This window comes from Lontra canadensis, unplaced genomic scaffold (genome assembly GCF_010015895.1).
Source record: "Lontra canadensis isolate GAN:19392208 unplaced genomic scaffold, GSC_riverotter_1.0 scaffold35, whole genome shotgun sequence".
Lineage (NCBI taxonomy): Eukaryota > Metazoa > Chordata > Mammalia > Carnivora > Mustelidae > Lontra > Lontra canadensis.
This window is the reverse complement of record NW_022631029.1, coordinates 14,905,338-14,924,409: the sequence shown is the minus strand read 5'-3', so window position 1 is coordinate 14,924,409 and position 19,072 is coordinate 14,905,338. Positions and strand designations below refer to the sequence as shown.

The window sequence follows — 19,072 nt, the reverse complement described above, 5'->3', positions numbered from 1 at the left end:
TCTGAAGTAGTATTTATTAGGTCTCTCTACTCTTTTCTCTCCCTTTCCATAATGTCCTCTCTGGAAGGAAGTCATGCTGCCCACACTTCAGAGTTGGGAAGTTAACATTCTCCCAGAGTAGAGTAGCTACATAATTTATTTGGAATTCTTCTACATGGGAGATTTGTCTCCTTCTCCCCTTATTAATTTATTCAGTTACTTATTTACATCACTATGGACTTATGGATATTTATTTTATACTTTGCACTATAATATAAAATTTGTTATATATAAATTCATATCGATCACTGAATTTTTTCTTAATTTTTGAAATTTCTTTTTTCTTTAAGAACCTTAACTTTAAAAATGTTGTATATTAGAGTGCTTGAGTGGCTCAGTCAGTTAAGTGGCTGACTCTTGATTTTGGCTCAGATCATGATCTCAGGGCCCTGGGATCAAGCCCTGCATAGTCAAGCTCTGTGCACAGCAGGGAGTCAGCTTGAGGATTTCTGTCCCTCTCTAACTGCCCCTCTGCCCCCAAGGTGTGTGTGTGTGCTCTCTCTCCCTCTCAAATAAATACATAAATCTTAAAAAAATAAAGTAAAAATGTTATATATTTTTTATTTCTCTTCATTTTAATAGTTTATCAGAAGACTTTTTTGGGATGTCTACATATACCATTGTATAAATTACAAATAGTGAGAGTTTTGTTCTGCCCTCATAAACATGACATGTTTCCAAAACATTGTTTAGAGTATTAGAAATTTTTGGTTCCTCTCTTTTCCATGCCTTAGTTTTTCTACATGGTGTATTATATCTGGAATTTCTTTTATAGGAATCCAAACGCCGAATGAGTTACTTTTTAGATGTCTTCCTATTTTCTCAAGAAGACTTAGCTTTAAATTCAGCTACCCTTATGTGGCCTAGGAAAATTAATCCCATCTTTGATGAAAATGATGAGGTAAATATCTTTTTCAGTATTTATTTTTGTCTTCTGACATTTTAAGCACATTTATTTGATCTATCTTTAAAAATTATATCTGTCAATATGAGTTTGGTGTTTATGGTCCTGCAGATTAAGAACAGGCTGTTAGGCTTAATACAGGGTCTGGTGAGAAGTGGGACAGACATTAAAGAGGTCAGAACTATTATAGACTGGTAATAATAGTAAGCACTGCCTTAAGTGCTTTGCAGTTAGTAATTCATATAATACCTGCAAAAATCCCAGGTGTTTCTATTTCCCCATTTCATAGATGAGAAAAGTGAGTCTCAGAGAAGTTAAGTAACTGGTCCAGTATCAGAAAAGAAGTAGGAGATTCAGAATTTTATATCAGATTGAATATACTTTAGATTTTGGGAAAGTTCTAGTGTAAACCAGCTTCTCCTAAAGTGGAAAGTGAGATGATATAGTAATGAAAAAACAAGTCAGATAAACCAAAGTTCTAGTGCAGATTTTGGCTTTTATGACTTTGTGACTTTGGATGTGCCTCTTGATTTCTATAAGCCTAAATTTCTTCATTTCTAAACTGATAATAATAATAATAATAAATTAATAATAAATAGTAATAAAAGTAATAAATAGTAATAAAAATAAAATAAAATAGTAATAAAAATAAATAGTAATAAAATAATAATAAACTAATAATAATAAATAGTAATAAACTAATAATAATAAACTAATAAACTAAACTACAGTGCTAATGTAAGTAAGGTATTAGATAGTTCCTGACCCCATGGCATGTGCCCAGTAAGAGGTAGCTTCTACTGTTATCCCAGCATTTGTTAAATGAAGTATCTAATTAATATAAAAGGATCATTACAGTCATTTCAGAGAGCTAGGAAAAGCTTTCTGGGTGGTTTATTATTCTTTTGTGTTTTTATATTAGTGTTACATTTTTGTACTCATTTTTACTTCTGTGGTGTTTTTTATTACCATAGAAAGCATTCAGATTTCTGACTTGTAAGTTTCCTTTGTAACAAAATAATTAACCTGATCAAATTGTCTTTTAAAAAGCTCATTGAGAATGCTAAACATAAAAAGGAAAATGAGCTAATTGCCAAGAGAGAGAAACTGATTTTGGAAATAGAAAAGGAATCACGGCGCATGGAAGAATTTACAGAATTTGCAGAATTGGACCGCATGCAACAGGTGTGATAAACACAGAAGAGAATAGCTCTGATAGGCTTGTAGATTAATACTGGACATGTTTGCATACATTGAAAAATATAGAAAAAAATACTTACTATGGCAAAGAGGGGTCCGACTCTTAGGCCTGGAACTTGTACTACTTATGTGATCTTTCCTGTGACTTAGTTTTCTATCTGTAAAATAGATGGAACCATACCTTTTGCTTCATATCATAGTAGTGTTGTGAAGTTGATATTTAAAGTCGCAGTGTGGGTGACTGGTGGCTCAGTCGGTTAAGTGTCTGCCTGCAGCTGAGACCATGATCCCAGAATTCTGGGATTGAATCCTGCATTGGTCTCCCTCTTCAGCTGGGAGGCTGACCCTCCCCCTTGCTTATGCTCTCTCTCTCTTCCTCTCAAATTAATAAAATCTTAAAAAAAATAAAGTTGCAATGTAAATGCAAGGACACAACCTATGCAGTGTCATATAATCTTATTTTTTTATAACATTACTTGGATATTTCTTAAGACAAAAAATTATTTGCTTTCAGTATGTGACAGATGTAAGGCAACTACAGAAACGTATTCAGGAATCTGAGGAAGCAGTTCAGTTTATTAATAAAGAAGAGGAACTTTTCAAATGGGAATTGACAAAGTATCCTGAACTGGATAAATTGAAAGTGAACATTGAGCCCTATCAGAAGTTTTTCAATCTTGTTCTGAAGTGGCAACGAACAGAAAAACGGTAATTTCTGGTAATGTAATAAAAATTAAGCAAATGACGTAAAAGGATTTGTAAAATGTATAGTGATTTTTTGATGTTGCTGTTGGCTAAGTTTTTAAAAGTAGGACATGTTCATCCATTGGAAAGAGAACCAACTGTCTTACAGGAGAAATGCCAACTGATGCTAAGGTAGCACCCGACCTTACTAATATGTAAAGTCTCACTTGGGTTTTTCAGAGCTGATTCACTTTTTTATGCAGTTACTGAAGTTGACTAATATTTCTGAAGTCAAATCTGCATTTCATTTGGCTACTTTTAGTCATCCATTTATACTCTGATACATATTTTAGCACATGCAGCATGGCTAAGATGATGGTGTTGATCTTTTCTCTCTACCATCAGCTCTACCTATGTGATTGAGAAAAACTGCTAATCACTCTTGCCCATAGTTGTTTCTCCTAAATGAGGAGCCTAGCCTAAAGAATCTCTAAGTCCTCCTTTGCATTCCAGAAGTTACTGAGTTTAATATTTTGTCTTTCAATCCAGGTGGATGGATGGAGGGTTTTTGGATCTTAATGGGGAAAGTATGGAAGCTGATGTGGATGAATTTTCCCGAGAAATTTTTAAGACACTGAAATTTTTCCAAATGAAGCAAAAGAAGGAATTACAAGAAAAAAGAAAGGCAGCAAAAAGGCGATCTCTAGGAGAAGAGAGACTTGAAGAAGAACCGAAGGAGAATCCTACTATTACTATGTGCTCCACAGTAATGGAACAGATAAAAGTTTTTAAGGTATGAACACATTTCATGACATTTTAGAAAGCCCTGGGAGGAGCTGTTCACATCATCGAGTGCTAATGAAGAGAAAGAGAAAGATTTGGAAGCAAAGCCAGCTGAATCTGGAAAACTTGATCTATTACTAAATCCATGCTTCATCCTTTACTGATAAAGTCATTGAAATCAGTCCCTTCGTAGAATAATGCATGGCAAATAGCAAAGCCTAGAATGACTAGCCACAACCATATAGAGGGTGAAAAACAACTAGTGCAGACCAGTCAGCCTATCCAAGGGCAACAATGAAGGGTATCAATTAGTTGGGAAAGCTTTAAAGTCACACCACTTAGGTTTGTATCACAATTCCGTGCTTGGTAGTGGCATACCTTGGACAAGCTATTTAGCCTCCCAGGCTTCAGTCATTTTTACAAGAAGATAATAACTGTTTTTGTGACAATGAATAAGGCCTCCAGCATCCCTAGGCAGCAGAGAAGTGCATGTTCAGAGTGCAAACTTGTATGGGATTTGGAGCATTGTTCCTGTCTGTGCCCAGTGCTCTCAGAGATTCCATGAGCTGCCTGAAATTTTTTTTTTTAAAGAAACCACTTAAAATAGTTTTCAATACTTAATATAGTTGTGTGACTTATAAAATATAAAACGATATATTTGAGGGGCACCTGTGTGCACCAGTTGGTGACCTGATTCTTGATCTCAGCTTAGGTCTTGCTCTCAGGGTTGTGAGTTCAAGCTCAGCATTGGGCTCCATGTTGGGTGTGGACCTACTTAAAATAGGAAAAGTTGTATCTGGAAAGTCTCCTTTCCATGTTTCTCACCCGTATAACTCAGGTTATCAATGTTATGACTTTCATGTGTCTACTTCCAGAGTTTGGGTACACGTATAACAATGTGAATATATATTCTTATTCTTCCATCTTTCTACATAAAATATAGTATACTATATGTATTATTTTCCCCATTTGTTTTGATTACTTTATCTTTGAGACTTTTCTCATCCTATATAACCTTTTTCTCTCTCTTTTTTTTCTTTGCACCTATATAATATTATATATTGGTATTAGATTTCCTGTGTGTGTGAAGTTGTGACTGCAAGGTAAATTCCAGAGTAATAGTAAATGCCAGGTTAAAATCTATGGTCAAATTACATAGGGGCTATACCTATTTAAAGTCTCATCACCCTCAACAAGAGAATATCCTCAAACTTGGGTTTTTGCTAATCCGCTAAGAGAATTTTCATTTTTCTTATTACATAAAGTGTTAAGCACATTTGTATATATTTAAGAATGTTTTGTATTTCTTTGTGAACTGTTGGGTCTTATCATTGTCTGTCTGTCTATTGAATTATTGGGTTTTTTTCTTACTGATTTTTAGGATATAATATATATTAATCTTATTTACATTTCTATATTAATATTAATTATATTAATATTTCTATGATATATTAATTTCCTAGGACATTAAAACACACATATATATTATTATATGTAAAACACATATATATTAGAGAGACTAAGCTTTGTCTATGATGTGTTTTGCAAATATTTGTTATTTGTTTTTTGACTTTATCACAGCTCTTGTCTTACAGAAGCCTTTTTTAAAAAGAGATTTTTATTTATTTATTTATTATTTAATATTATTTTGTTTGAGAGAGAGCATGAGCAAGGGGAGGGGCAGAGGAGGAAGAAGAAGAGAGAGAATCTCAGGTAGACTCCCTGCTGAGGACAGAGCCCTACTCAAGGCTGGATCTCACCACTTTGAGATAATGACCTGAACTGAAACTAAGAGTTGGATGTTTAACCAACTGAATCATCCAGGCGCATCCTTGCAGAAGCCTCTTTATGTTTTTATTTGAATTTAGATTTATTATTCCATAGTTAATGGAAAAGGAAGGGTTTTTTTAATGTAGTTTTCATTATTTTTCCTTTTTTAAAAAATTAAATAAACCCTAAAGTCCTTACTAATCAAAATGAAAAGTTGGATAATCTATGATTATCTATGATAATCTATGATCCTCTAATTTAAAAAATCTACTTTATTAAATTGTTATTTGCAAACAATGGAAACATGGCTGCGTACAAATATAAAAATAAACACATATCATATATTTTGTTCTATTTATTAGTTAATGAGAGAACCAGTTAGGTGTTAAGTCTGTTGCAAAGAGTAGTTGAGGAACTGAGTATTTATAGGCAATTTAATAAAGGAATGTTTGAAAAAGATTGCTAGTATTGATCTAAAACTGGTTAATGTCACACAGAACTATAAACCGTAACATTTGGAGTTACCTTTTTATTTAACAGAAATTACTTGCATCTCTACTGAACAAAAATCTGCCAGTTGTTTATTTTGCAAAGTCTGGGACATTGAGTAATAAACAGTTAAATAAATTCAGTCTTTAAATAGTTAAAATTTCCTTAAGTGGCCCTGTACCTGAGATGACATTAAAAAGACATACCACCTACCATTTTTTTTTTTTTGCTTTTTTCTCCCAAGTTTTATGTAATTTTTATTAACATCTATTTTGAAACCAAAAGTTTGGGGAACCAGTGCCCTATAATGTGCTAGAAACAAGGTTAGTGTTGGATAATGTTGGTTGATTGCTTTTGACTTGAAAAAAATGTATCATTATATACTTAGAATTTTATCATTAGCTTACTGTTTTTTCTTTGTTACTAGCTTGTATTTTTTTCAATAAATTTATTGAGATATGATTCACATATCATAACATTCACTTTTTAAAGCATTCAGTGGCTACTTAGAATATTCAGAGTTTTGCAATCATTACCACTATCTAATTTTAGAAAAGCTTCATCACTCCAAAAAGTAAGCCCTTAACTATTTTTTAAAAAAGATTTTACTTATTGGGTGCCTGGGTGGCTCAGTGGATTAAAGCCTCTGCCTTCAGCTCAGGTCATGATCCCAGGGTCCTAGGATCGAGCCCCGAATCAGGCTCTCTGCTCAGCAGGGAGCCTGCTTCCCTTCCTCTCTCTCTGCCCGCCTTTCTGCCTATTTGTGATCTCTGTCTGTTAAATAAATAGAATTTTTTTTTAAAAACACGATTTTACTTATTTATTTGAGAGAGAGAGAGAGAGAGAGAGAAGGCAAGCACGAGCAGGGGGAAGAGGGAGAAGCAGGCTTCCTGCTGACCCAAGCTGAAGGCAAATGCTTAACCAAATGAGCCACTTAGGTGCTTCAAGCCCTTAACTATTAAAAGTCACTCCCCATTTCCTCTTACTCCCAGAGCATGGCAACTACTCATCTACTTTGTGTCTCTTTGAATTTATCTACCCTAGACATTTCATATAAAGGAATCTTTGTATATGGCCTTTAGGACTGGCTTTTTTCACTTAGCATATGTTTTCAAGTTCTTCAGTGTTGTAATATGTATCATAGTTCATTCTTTTTTCTTGATGAATAATACTCTATTATATGGGTATATCACATTTCATTTATCCATTCATCACTTGATGGACGTTTACATTATTTTCACTTTTTAGGTCTTATGAATAATGCCATTAGACTATTCATGTACAAGTTTTTGTTTGGACATGTTTCACTTCTCTTGGGTATATACTCAGGAGTGGAATTGTAGGGTTACATGGTGATTCTGTGTTTAACTTTTTGAGGGACTGTCAAGCTGTTTTCCAAAATGGCTGCACTATTTTACATCCCCATCAACGATGCATGGGGTTTCCAATTTGTCCACATCCTTGTGAACACTTTTTTTTGTCTGTCTTTTTGAGCATAGCCACCCCAATGAGTATGAATTGGTATCTTATTGTGGTTTTGATTTATATTTACCTAATGAGTAAAGATATTGAGCATCTTTTCATGTGCTTATTGATCATTTGTGTATTTTCTTTGCAGAAATATCTGCTTAAATCCGTTGTCCTATTTTAAATTGGGTTATTTTTCTCTTATTATTAAATTGTGGGGGTTTTTTGTATATTGTAAATACAAGTCCTTTATGAATTAAAAATTTTTCTCCTGGGGCACCTGGGTGGCTCAGTTGGTTAAACACCAGACTCTTAATATCAGCTCAGTTTATGATCTCAGTGTTATGAGATTGAGCCCTGCGTCAGGCTGGGTATGGAGCTGGCTTAAGATTCTCTTTCTCGGGGCACCTGGGTGTCTCATTGGGCTGAGCCTCTGCCTTTGGCTCAGGCCATGGTCTTGTGTTCCTGGGATTGAGGCCCACATCGGACTCTATGCTTGGTAGGGGGCATGCTTCTCCCTATCTCTCTGCCTGCCTCTCTGCCTACTTGTGATCTCTGTCAAATAAATAAATAAAATCTTAAAAAAAAATATTCTCTTTCTCCCCATGCCTGTCCTCTGCCATTTGCATCCAGGCACATATTCTCTCTTTCTCTCTCTCAAAAAAAAATTAAAATTAAAATTAAAATTTAAAAAAAAAAATATATATATATATAAATTTTTTTCTCCCATTTATTCTGTGGATTGTATTTTAATTTTTTGATGATGTGTTTTGAGGCACAAAAGTATTAAATTCTGATGATGTCTCATTTATCTATTTTTTTGTTGTTGTTTGTGCTTTTGGTGTCATATCTAAAAAATGGTTGCCTAATCCATGAATAATTACTAAGGAAGACATGAAATCTCTTAGAGATTTTCATTTATTATATCTTTAAGAAAAATCTTTCCTCCATCTTTTCCTTGGATAAGGACAACCCAGGAATGGGCCCTTTGTGGCTATGATATTGTTGTTCACAGCTCTTCTTGATAGATCTAATACAAATTTGGGGATAATGTTACTGTATGCTGAATATAGGTCAGTAACTCTTAGGTGTGCCTGTCTTAGATAGTTATGCATTTTTTACTTGTACCAGATTTTATTTGTCCCTGAACCTTTGGAATTTTTCGGAGAAATGGAACAATAATGCAGCATCAACTTATTAAAATATGTTTTAAACCTTGAAAAAAAAAAAGGAAGCTGGGATTGCATTGAATCTTTAGATTGATTTGGCAAGTACTGCCATCTTAATGATATTAATTCTTCCAGTATCTGAGCATGAGGTATTTTTACATTTATTTAGTCTTCTTTTTTTTTTTTACTTTCTTTCTTTATTTTTAAATTATTTTTATTAATATATAATGTATTTTTTTAGGGGTACCGGTCTGTGATTCATCAGTCTTACACAATTCACAGTACTCACCATAGCATATACCCTCCCCAATGTCCATCACCCAGCTACCCCATCCCTCCCACCCCCACCCCCTCCAGCAATCCTCAGTGTGTTTCCTGAGATTAAGAGTTTCTTATGGTTTGTCTCTGTCCCCACTCCCATCTTGTTTCATCTTTCCCTCCCTTCCCCCATGACTCCTTGCCCTGCCTCTCAAATTCTGCATATCAGTGAGATCATATGATAATTCTCTTTCTCTGATTGACTTATTTTGCTTAGCATAATACCCTATAGTTCCATCAATGTCATTGCAAATGGCAAGATTTCATTTTTTATGGCTGCATAATATTCCATTATAGATATATATATCGCATCTTTTTTATCCATTCATCTGTTGATGGACTTCTTTAATTTCTTTTAATAATCATTTGTAATTTTCAGTCTACAAGTGTTGCATTTCTTTTATTAGACTTACTCCTATTTTATCTTTTTTTAAAAGATTTTATTTATTTATTTATTTGTCAGAGAGAGAGAGAGAGAGAGAGAGCAAGCACACCCAAGCAGGCAGAGTGGCAGGCAGAGGTAGAAAGAGAAGCGGGCTCCCTACCGAGCAAGGAGCCCAATGCGGGACTCGATCCGAGGACCCTGGGATCATGACCCGAGCCAAAGGCAGTGGCTTAACCAACTGAGCCACCCAGGCGTCCCTATTTTATATTTCTTGATGCTATCATATATGAGATTTTTTTTCTCTACTTTCAGTTTTGGGTTTTTATTGCTAGTTTATAGAAATGCAATTGATTTTTATATATTGGTCTTGTATCCTGCAACCTTGCTGAATTCATTTATTAGTTTTAATGGTTTTCAAATGAATTCCATAGTGGAGCACCTGACTGGCTCAAGCGGTGGAGCGTGCAACTCTTGATGTCAGGGTTGTAAGTTCGAGCCTCACATTGGGTGTCCAGATTACTTAAAAATAAAATTAAGGGACACCTCGGTGGCTCAGTTAGTTAAGTGGCTGCCTTTGGCTCATGTCATGATCCCACGGTCCTAGGATAGAGTCCTGCATTGGGCTCCTTGTTCAGTGGGGAGCCTGCTTCTCCCTCTGCCTGCTGCTCCCTCCTTGTGCTCTCTCTCTGACAAATAAATAAGTAAAATATAAAAATAAAATAAAATTTTAAAAACTGAATTCCTTAGAATTTTCTATATACAGCATCATGTAACCCGTAAATAGAGCTAGTTTTATGTTTTTCTTTTCAATCTAAATGTCTTTTTACAATTTTTTTGCACATAATTAGTGGCTTGGATATTGACATTAGAGTCTTCTAGTTCAATATTTTTGTTGTACAGGTCACATGAATTGACTTTTGTCCTTCAGAGAGAACACAATATAGCAAGAGAAGTGACTGTAAACAACTGGTAATAGGAGGCAGAATGAGAAATTCATGGGTAGAGGATAGCAGTACCCTTTGAAAGAAAAGGGCATGGAGCAATTAATTTTGTCATTTGGAAAACAGATAAGGCTTTACTAAGGAGGTGACCAGAAGTATAAGTATGATTTTGTTGGGCTTTGAATTGGAATGGGAACAGGAAAAGATAAGTGTTCTTTCTCTGTCTGTCTTTGTTAACACATTTTTATTATCTAATAGTTGAAGAATATATGTTACATATTTGTAAGCTATGAAGAAAATGAACATGCATGAATCCTTCCCTATTTTTTAAAATTGAAAGATTATCAATACTCCTGCTTCTCTCTGTGTAATCCTTCCCTATCTTAAACCCCTTAACCCCCCTTGAAGATACGTATGTCATAAATTGTAATTCTCTTTTTTTGTTTGCTCACATTTGTATGTAACAATTTATACAAATATATCATCTATTTGTAGTTTTACATGACTTGATTTTTTTTCACTCAGCCTTATGTTTCTAAAACTCATCCATGTCTTGGGAATGACTGTAGTCCTTTATTTTCACTGCTTAGTTACCTAATTAGTTACATTGCTTAGTTACCTAATTCATTGATTTTCCTACTTGTAGTCTTACGAACAAAAATCCCTCAAAGTACTTACATTTCATATTTCTTCTTCTGTGAAATGTCTATTTATACCCTTTGACTCTTTTGTCGTTTTTGTTTTAGTGGTTGTCTCTGTTGTTTTTACTGTTAGTTTATGGAATTTTTTATAATATATTCTGGGTAATAATCCTTTGTCACTTATATGATAATGAATCTATCACTGCATGGTATTTAGATTTTCTTTAACATCTTTTATTTATTTATTTATTTTTAAGATTTTATTTATTTGACAGAGAGAGATCACAAGTAGGCAGAGAAGCAGACAGAGAGAGAGAGGGGAGGAAGCAGGCTCCCTGCGGAGCAGAGAGCCCGACGCGGGGCTCGATCCCAGGACCCTGGGATCATGACCTGAGCCGAAGGCAGAGGCTTTAACCCACTGAGCCACCCAGGCGCCCCTCTTTAACATCTTTAATAAAGTTATATGGTTTCTCCAAAATAGCTTTGTACAGTTTTCACATAATTTATCCCTAGGTAGGGGCACCTGGATGGCTCAGTTGGAAGAGCATGTGACTCTTGATCTTAGGGTTGTGGGTGTGAACCACAAGTTGGGTGTAGAGATTACTAAAAGATATATAAATAAACTTTAAAAAAATTATATTTTATTTATTTATTTGACAGAGTGAGATCACAAGTAGGCAGTGAGGCAGACAGAGGGAGGGGGGAAGCAGGCTCCCTGCTGAGCAGAGAGCTAGATGCAGGGCTTGATCCCAGGACCCTGAGAATGACTCAAAGGCAGAGGCTTAACCCACTGAGCCACCCAGGTGCCCCTAAACTTTAAAATAGTAAACAAAATTTATCCCTAGGTACTTTATTTTATTGTTGCTATTGTAAATTGATCTTTTTTTAAATTATATACAGTAATGGCATATATACAGTAATTCTTTTAATTTTCTTTATATTAATTTAATATCCAGTCATTGTACATAGATAATAATCTGTGAACAATGTCAAGTTTTTTTTCCCATTATACCCTCTAGGTCCATCCATGTTGCAATATATGATCTTATTTTTTTTTTTTTTTCAGAGAGAGAGTGTACACACTTGCATGAGTTGGGGGGGAGGGACAGAGGGAGAAGAAGAGAGAGAGAACCCTAAGCATGCTCCATGCCCAGCACAAAGTGTGCTTTGGGCTTCTATCTCACAACCCTGAGATCATGGCCTGACCCAAAATCAAGAGTTGGAGGCTTAAGTGACTGAGACACCCAGGGGCCCTGATCCCATTCTTTTTCATGGCCGAGTAATATTCCATTGTATGTATACCACATCCTCTTCCATTCATCAGTTGATAGACACTTAGGTTGTTTCCATGTCTTGGCTATTGTAAATAATACTGAAGTAAACATGGTGTGCATATATCTTTTTGAATTCATATTTTTGTTTTCTTTGGGTAGTATTGCTTTTCAAATTTCTCTTCCCCATAACTTTTATTTGCTTATATTACTTCACTGGCTTGGAGACTCAATAGAGTGTTCATTAGAAGTAGTAATAATAGGTATGTTTATCTTGTTCTTTTTTTTTTCTTAATATATATTTTTTAATTTTCAGCATAACAGTATTCCTTGTTTTTATGCCACACCCAGTGCTCCATGCAATCCGTGCCCTCTCTAATACCCACCACCTGGTTCCCCAACCTCCCACCCCCCGCCACTTCAAACCCCTCAGATTGTTTTTCAGAGTCCATAGTCTCTCATGGTCACCTACCCTTCCAATTTCCCCCAACTCCCTTCTCCTCTCTAACTCCCCTTGTCCTCCATGTTATTTGTTATGCTCCACAAATAAGTGAAACCATATGATAATTGACTCTCTCTGCTTGACTTATTTCACTCAGCATAATCTCTTCCAGTCCCGTCCATGTTGATACAAAAGTTGGGTATTCATCCTTTCTGATGGAGGCATAATACTCCATAGTGTATATGGACCACATTTTCCTTATCCATTCGTCCATTGAAGGGCATCTTGGTTCTTTCCACAGTTTGGCTACCATGGCCATTGCTGCTATAAACATTGGGGTACAGATGGCCCTTCTTTTCACTACATCTGTATCTTTGGGGTAAATACCCAGTAGTGCAATTGCAGGGTCATAGGGAAGATCTATTTTTAATTTCTTGAGGCATCTCCACACTGTTCTCCAAAGTGGCTGCACCAACTTGCATTCCCACCAACAGTGTAAGAGGGTTCCCCTTTCTCCACATCCCCTCCAACACACGTTGTTTCCTGTCTTGCTAATTTTGGCCATTCTAACTGGTGTAGGGTGATATCTCAATGTGGTTTTAATTTGAATCTCCCTGATGGCTAGTGATGATGAACATTTTTTCATGTGTCTGATAGCCATTTGTATGTCTTCATTGTAGAAGTGTCTGTTCATCTCTTCTGCCCATTTTTTGATATGATTATCTGTTTTGTGTGTGTTGAGTTTGAGGAGTTCTTTATAGATCCTGGATATCAACCTCTTATATGTACTGTCATTTGCAAATATCTTCTCCCATTCCGTGGGTTGCCTCTTTGTTTTCTTGACTGTTTCCTTTGCTGTGCAGAAGCTTTTGATTTTGATGAAGTCCCAAAAGTTTATTTTTGCTTTTGTTTCCTTTGCCTTTGGAGACATATCTTGAAAGAAGTTGCTGTGGCTGATATCGAAGAGATTACTGCCTATGTTCTCCTCTAGGATTCTGATGGATTCCTGTCTCACGTTGAGGTCTTTTATCCCTTTTGAGTTTATCTTTGTGTACAGTGTAAGAGAATGGTCGACTTTCATTCTTCTGCATATAGCTGTCCAGTTTTCCCAGCACCATTTATTGAAGAGACTGTCTTTTTTCCACTGTATATTTTTTCCTGTTTTGTCGAAGATTATTTGACCGTAGAGTTGAGGGTCCATATCTGGACTCTCTACTCTGTTCCACTGGTCTATGTGTCTGTTTTTATGCCAGTACCGTGCTGTCTTGGTGATCACAGCTTTGTAGTAAAGCTTGAAGTTAGGTAACGTGATGCCCCCAGTTTTATTTTTGTTTTTCAACATTTCCTTAGCATTCGGGGTCTCTTCTGGTTCCATACAAATTTCTGGATTATTTGCTCCAGCTCTTTGAAAAATGTCAGTGGAATTTTGATCGGAATGGCATTAAAAGTATAGATTGCTCTAGGCAGTATAGACATCTTAACAATGTTTATTCTTCCAATCCAAGAGCATGGAATGGTCTTCCATCTTTTTGTGTCTTCTTCAATTTCTTTCATGAGTGTTCTGTAGTTTCTCGAGTACAGATCCTTTACCTCTTTGGTTAGGTTTATTCCCAGGTATCTTATGGTTCTTGGTGCTATCGTAAATGGAATTGATTCTCTAATTTCCCTTTCTGAATTTTCATTGTTAGTGTATAAGAAAGCCACTGATTTCTGTACATTGACTTTGTATCCTGCCACATTACTGAATTGCTGTAGGAGTTCTAGTAGTTTGGGGGTGGAGTCTTTTGGGTTTTCCATATAAAGAATCATGTCATCTGCGAAGAGAGAGAGTTTGACTTCTTCATTGCCAATTTGGATACCTTTTATTTCTCTTTGTTGTCTGATTGCTGTTGCTAGGACTTCTAATACTATGTTGAACAAGAGTGGTGAGAGTGGGCATCCTTGTCGTGTTCCTGATCTCAATGGGAAGGGTGCAAGCTTTTTCCCACTGAGGATGATATTTGCTATGGGTCTTTCTTTTTTTTTTTTTTTAAAGATTTTATTTATTTATTTGACAGACAGAGATCACAAGTAGGCAGAGAGGCAGGCAGAGAGAGAGAAAGGGAAGCAGGCTCCCTGTTGAGCAGAGAGCCCGATGCGGGACTCGATCCCAGGACCCTGAGATCATGACCTGAGCCGAAGGCAGCGGCTTAACCCACTGAGCCACCCAGGCGCCCTGTGGGTCTTTCTTTCATAGATAGATTTTATGAAGTTCAGGAATGTTCCCTCTATCCCTATACTTTGAAGCGTTTTAATCAGGAACGGATGCTGGATTTTGTCAAATGCTTTTTCTGCATCAATTGAGAGGACCATGTGGTTCTTCTCTCTTTTCATATTAATTTGTTCTATCACATTGATTGATTTGCGAATGTTGAACCATCCTTGTAGCTGAGGAATGAATCCCACCTGGTCATGGTGGATAATCTTTTTAATGTGCTGTTGGATCCTGTTTGCTAGGATCTTGTTGAGAATCTTCACATCCATATTCATCAGTGATATTGGTCTGAAATTCTCCTTTTTGGTAGGGTCTTTGCCTGGTTTGGGGATCTGGGTAATGCTCGCTTCATAGAAAGAGTCTGGAAGTTTTCCTTTTGCTTCAATTTTTTGAAACATCTTCAGGAGAATAGGTGTTATTTCTTCTTTGAAAGTTTGGTAGAATTTCCCAGGGAATCCATCAGGTCCTGGGCTCTTGTTTTTGGGAGGTTTTTGATCACTGCTTCAATCTCGTTACCAGATATCGGTCTATTCAGGTTGTCAGTTTCTTCCTGGTTCAATTTTGGGAGTTTACAGTTTTCCAGGAATGCATCCATTTCATCTAGGTTGCTTAGCTTATTGGCATATAACTGTTGATAATAACTTCTGATGATTGTTTCTACTTCCTTGGTGTTATTTGTGATCTCTCCCATTTCATTCATAATTTTATGAATTTGGGCTTTCTCTCTTTTCTTTTGGATTAGTGTGGCCAATGGCTTATTGATCTTATTGATTCTTTCAAAAAACCAGCTTCTAGTTTCATTGATACGTTCTACTGTATCTCTGGTTTCTACCTCATTGATCTCAGCTCTAATCTTGATTATTTCCCTTCTTATGTGTGGAGTTGGTTTGATTTGTTGTTGATTCTCCAGTTCTTTAAGGTGTAGAGACAGCTGGTGTGTTCTGGATTTTTCAATTTTTTTGAGGGAGGCTTGGATGGCTATGTATTTACCCCTTAGGACCGCCTTTGCTGTATCCCATAGGTTTTGGACTGAAGTGTCTTCATTCTCATTGGTTTCCATGAATTGTTTTAGTTCTTCTTTGATCTCCTGGTTGATCCAAGCATTCTTAAGCAAGGTGGTCTTTAGCTTCCAGGTGTTTGAGTTCCTTCCGAACTTTTCCTTGTGATTGAGCTCCAGTTTCAAAGCATTGTGATCTGAGAATATACAGGGAATAATCTCAGTATTTTGTTATCAGTTGAGTCCTGATTTGTGACCCAGTATGTGGTCTGTTCTTGAGAAGGTTCCATGTGTACTTGAGAAGAATGAGTATTCTGTTGTTTTAGGATGGAATGTTCTGTATATATCTATGAGGTCCATCTGGTCCAATGTGTCATTCAGTGCTCTTGTTTCTTTATTGATTTTCTGCCTCGATGATCTGTCTATTTCTGAGAGAGGCGTGTTCAGATCTCCTACTATTAATGTATTCATATCAATATGACTCTTTATCTTGATTAACAGTTTTCTTATGTAATTGGCTGCTCCCATATTGGGCGCATAGATATTTACAATTGTTAGATCATCTTGGTGGATAGTCCCTTTAAGAATGATGTAGTGTCCTTCTGTATCTCTGACTACAGTCTTTAGTTTAAAATCTAATTTATCTAATATGAGAATCACTACCCTGGCCTTCTTTTGAGGCCCATTGGCATGAAAGATGCTTCTCCAACCCTTCACTTTCAGTCTGGGGTGTATCTTTAGGTTCAAAATGGGTCTCTTGTAGACAACGTATGGATGGGTCCTGTCGTTTTATCCAGTCTGCATCCCTGTGCCATTTTATGGGCGCATTTAGGCCATTCACATTGAGAGTGATTATTGATAGATACGTTTTTATTGACATCGTGTTACCTTTGAAATCTTTCTTTCTGTAGATTGTCTCTATATTTCTGTTCAATGCTATTCTTGGGATTTTTCCTCTTTTATAGAACCCCCCTTAATATTTCCTTCAGTGTCGGCTTGGTGGTTGCATAGTCTTTTAAGCCTTGCCGGTCTTGGAAACTCTTTATCTCTCCATCCATTTTGAATGTCAGTCTTGATGGATAAAGTATTCTTGGCTGCATGTTCTTCTCATTTAGTGCCCTGAATATATCTTGCCAGCCCTTTCTGGCTTGCCAGGTCTCTGTGGACAGGTCTGAAGTTATTCTGATGGGCTTTCCTCTGTAAGTAAGGAGCCTCTTTGTCCTAGCGGCTTTCAAGGCATTATATCTACAATTATGATTCCTCAATTTGTATCTTGTTCTTGATTTTAAAGAAAATTAAGGAGGGCATGAGTTGTAATGAGCACTGGGTGTTATATATAACTAATGAATCATTGAACACTGCATCAAAAACTAATGATGTACCATATTTTGGCTAATTGAACATAATAATAAAAAAAAACTTTTAAAAAAATAAAGAAAATGTTCTAATGGCAGTATCAAGAATGATAAACTAGGTATTTTCACTTGGTAGTTAATTTTCACTTCCAAACAGAAGTTACATTTTGGCATTTTGGTGCAGACTTTTTCCCCTTTTATGTTATGTGTGTGTATGCGTGTATTTATAAGTATATATTATGTTACATGTTTCTACATATAATATATAGAACAATTTGTGTTTCTATAATAATACCACAGTTTTAATTAACATAGTCTAATCATATAGTTTAATATCAGATAGATTATTTACCCCTCTCCTTTTTTGCTCTTAAAATTTTCTGGGCTATTTCTAAATGTTTATTTCTGCAGGTGAACTTTAGAATCATTTTGTTAGTTTCCTTCTCCTCTGAAATCTAATCAGGATTTTGACTGGACTCATCAAATATGTCAAATAATTTCAAGAACTGTAATCTTTACACTAATGAGGCTTTATCTATAAAATCTATGTGTGCCTGGCAGTCAAAAGAGAGACTCATTATTGTTTATATTTTCACCATTAGGATTATATCCCTACTGTCTCTATCCTGTGCAACCCAGGAATGAGACCTCGTCACTGGAAGCAGATATCAGAAATCGTAGGCTATGACTTGACTCCAGACTCTGGAACTACACTGAGAAAAATTTTAAAATTAAACCTTACACCGTACTTGGAAAAATTTGAAGTGATAAGTGCAGGTGCAAGCAAGGTAAATATGAAGATCAACCGAAAATCATTTATTTGAAAGATCATTTATGTGATGAGTTTGTTAATCAAATGATCATAGTTTTTGCTGGGGTTGAGTGTATAGTACTGGATAGTAGTGGGAGGAGATGACGGAACACAATGAGAGACCACTCTTTTTTCCCCCCATGAAGTGTACACTTTTATACTACTTCTTCGTAGGAAATCCAGACTAGAAATGGCTCCTTTGACTTTTTCATGTGTGTGTCATGTGATGTGTGTGTATTCTAGTAGAACAAGTATGGCTTTCTAGGGTTCTTGAAATATACAGGAAGTATCTTCAGACTATAGCTTATAGAAAGGCTACTTCACAGAAATTTCAACACATATTTTAGTCTAGTGTCTACCTAATAAAGATTTTACTTATTTACTTGAAAGACAGAGATCACAAGTAGGAAGAGAGGCAGGTAGAGAGAGAGGAGGGCAAGCAGGCTCCCCCCCAAGCAGAGAGCCCGACCTGAGCGGAAGGCAGAGCCTTTAACCCACTGAGCCACCCAGGCGCCCCTAGTGTCTACTTTAATACTGACAGCAGTAGTTTCCTTAAAGTGAATTTTTTTTTTAATTACACTATTTTTCTTAGGAATTTTTAAACTGTTTGAGAAACCTTTTTAACCTAAAGAGAGTTACAGTGTCTTATACTAAGAAAATGACCGTGTAATTCATCCAATGCTTACTGAATTTACCAGGGCAAGTCAATACAGTATATAAGACTTTTCTTTGCCATCCCCTTCTTTCTCCTTTTCTCCCTTTTAGGAATTTTCATTAGAGAAAGCCCTGCACACAATGATGGGAACCTGGGATGACATTGCTTTTCACACAAGTCCATATCGTGATACTGGAGTTTCTATTCTTTCTTCAGTAGATGAGATTCAGGCTCTCCTTGATGATCAAATTATAAAAACTCAGACAATGAGAGGCTCACCTTTCATCAAACCATTTGAAAAAGAGATCAAGGTATGCTAAATATGATAACTTCTGGTCATTTATAAAAATTGTTACCTTATTACGTATGTATTCTTGTGGGAATAAGTCAGCTTGTTGGATAGATTTGGTGACATACAGGAACAGATATTAAAAATTAATGTGAAACCTTATAGAACAGATCTGAGACATTAACTCTAGTAATTTTGAAAAGAATAA

The 19,072-nt window shown here is 36.0% G+C and overlaps 1 protein-coding gene across 7 annotated transcripts in view; it reads left to right on the top strand.

The window, feature by feature from the left end:
- DNAH12 (dynein axonemal heavy chain 12) overlaps positions 1–19,072 on the top strand; it is a 221,669-nt gene that overhangs the window by 50,988 nt on the left and 151,609 nt on the right. For all 7 annotated transcript variants that reach the window (XM_032868373.1, XM_032868369.1, XM_032868370.1 and 4 more), the window contains 6 exons: positions 815–940; positions 1,994–2,128; positions 2,658–2,851; positions 3,377–3,620; positions 17,712–17,897; positions 18,686–18,886. In XM_032868373.1, the coding sequence (XP_032724264.1) occupies positions 815–940; positions 1,994–2,128; positions 2,658–2,851; positions 3,377–3,620; positions 17,712–17,897; positions 18,686–18,886 (1,086 nt within the window). The remainder of the gene's footprint in view (positions 1–814; positions 941–1,993; positions 2,129–2,657; positions 2,852–3,376; positions 3,621–17,711; positions 17,898–18,685; positions 18,887–19,072) is intronic.